Raw genomic sequence first — 1,178 nt, 5'->3', positions numbered from 1 at the left:
GAGCGCCTCCTCCCCGAGCACCCCCCGCCCCCCACCCCGCTCCGTTTCCGATTCTCCCCACCTCTCCTCCTTCTTCTTCCAGCCCGATTTATCTCACACCCGGGCGAGCTCGCTGCCAACCAAGAGTTTATGCAGACAACCGCAAAAGAGCTGGTGCCAGCCTCAAATGGGCTTCTCCCCTGGCACCCTGACATTCAATTACAAGCAAGAGGCATGCAGAGCGGTGCTAAAAAAAATAAAATAAAATAAAGGGGGGGGGGGGGAGCAACTTTTCAACCCCCCTCCCCTCATTTTTTCCACCTGACAAGGTGGGATTAGGCACCCTTGAAACACAGGAAGGTTTCTACCAACTCCATTTGTCAAGTTTCATTGGGATTCCCAGCCCATCAGGGAGATGCCAGCCCGAGCTGCGCTGGATCCCAACCGAAATCCCTCCAAATTCAACCCAGGGGCGCGGGAGCAAGCAGCACCGTTGCCATTTCCAACCGGAGCCCGTGGTTTTCCCCGGCTTTCCAAGGGACTGGAGCAGCAAAGGCCTGCGCTGCATTGCAATCCCTCCTAAAGTTTCCTGCCAGACTTTTCGAATCCTACTTTGCGCAGAGGGCGTCTGAGATAAATTAGATGTTAATTCTTCCAGGGGTATCAGAAGGTAGAGAAGCAGGCAAGCAGCCCAAAAGCGAAACGCCATCGTGGCGTGACAAAGGCAGGAGAGGTTTCCCCTGAGAAAGGGGCTGTTTTCCCTTTTTTTTTTTTTTTAAAAAAAACCCGCGGTCTGCATTGCAAAAAGTCCACTCACCGGTTGGTTTGAGAAAATCCATTGGATATCTGGAGTAGGGTGGAGGGGGAGACTCTGGAATTAGAAAAGTACAGAGAAAATAAAGGAAGAGCCATGAGAAAGAAAAAAAAAAAAAAAAAAAAAAAAAAAAGAAAAAAGATAGGAACTTATGATAACAGTGGCATTCTTTTAGCAAAACTGTTTGTCTTAGCTCTGGGGGTTGGAGGCAGGGCAGCGAGGCGGTGATTGCCTTGATAGTTAGCTGTCAGATAAACAAAAGGGGCCGTCTGGCGCCAGTCTCCCTGCTATCTGCCGCTTAAACAAAAGGGGCCGCCTGGCGCCAGTCTCCCTGCTATCTGCCGCTCGGGCTGTCTGATCGGGGCCTCCTTGGCTCGCCGGAGCC

The 1,178-nt window shown here is 51.7% G+C and overlaps 1 protein-coding gene across 3 annotated transcripts in view; it reads right to left on the bottom strand.

Annotated features, from left to right (window-relative positions):
• Positions 1–846, bottom strand: part of SMAD7 (SMAD family member 7) — a 26,990-nt gene extending 26,144 nt beyond the window's left edge. For 2 of the 3 annotated variants that reach the window (XM_009647687.2, XM_009647688.2), the window contains exon 1: positions 797–846. In XM_009647687.2, coding sequence (XP_009645982.1) covers positions 797–818 — 22 coding nt within the window. In that variant the 5' untranslated portion in view covers positions 819–846. The remainder of the gene's footprint in view (positions 1–796) is intronic. The other variant, XM_035903085.1, reaches the window with a different exon arrangement.
• Between the last annotated feature and the right edge of the window lie 332 nt (positions 847–1,178).

The sequence above is a fragment of the Egretta garzetta genome, unplaced genomic scaffold (genome assembly GCF_000687185.1).
Source record: "Egretta garzetta isolate BGI_Z169 unplaced genomic scaffold, ASM68718v1 scaffold179, whole genome shotgun sequence".
NCBI classification, from domain to species: domain Eukaryota; kingdom Metazoa; phylum Chordata; class Aves; order Pelecaniformes; family Ardeidae; genus Egretta; species Egretta garzetta.
Note: the sequence above shows the minus strand (reverse complement) of the source record. Positions and strands in the feature narration are given on the sequence as shown.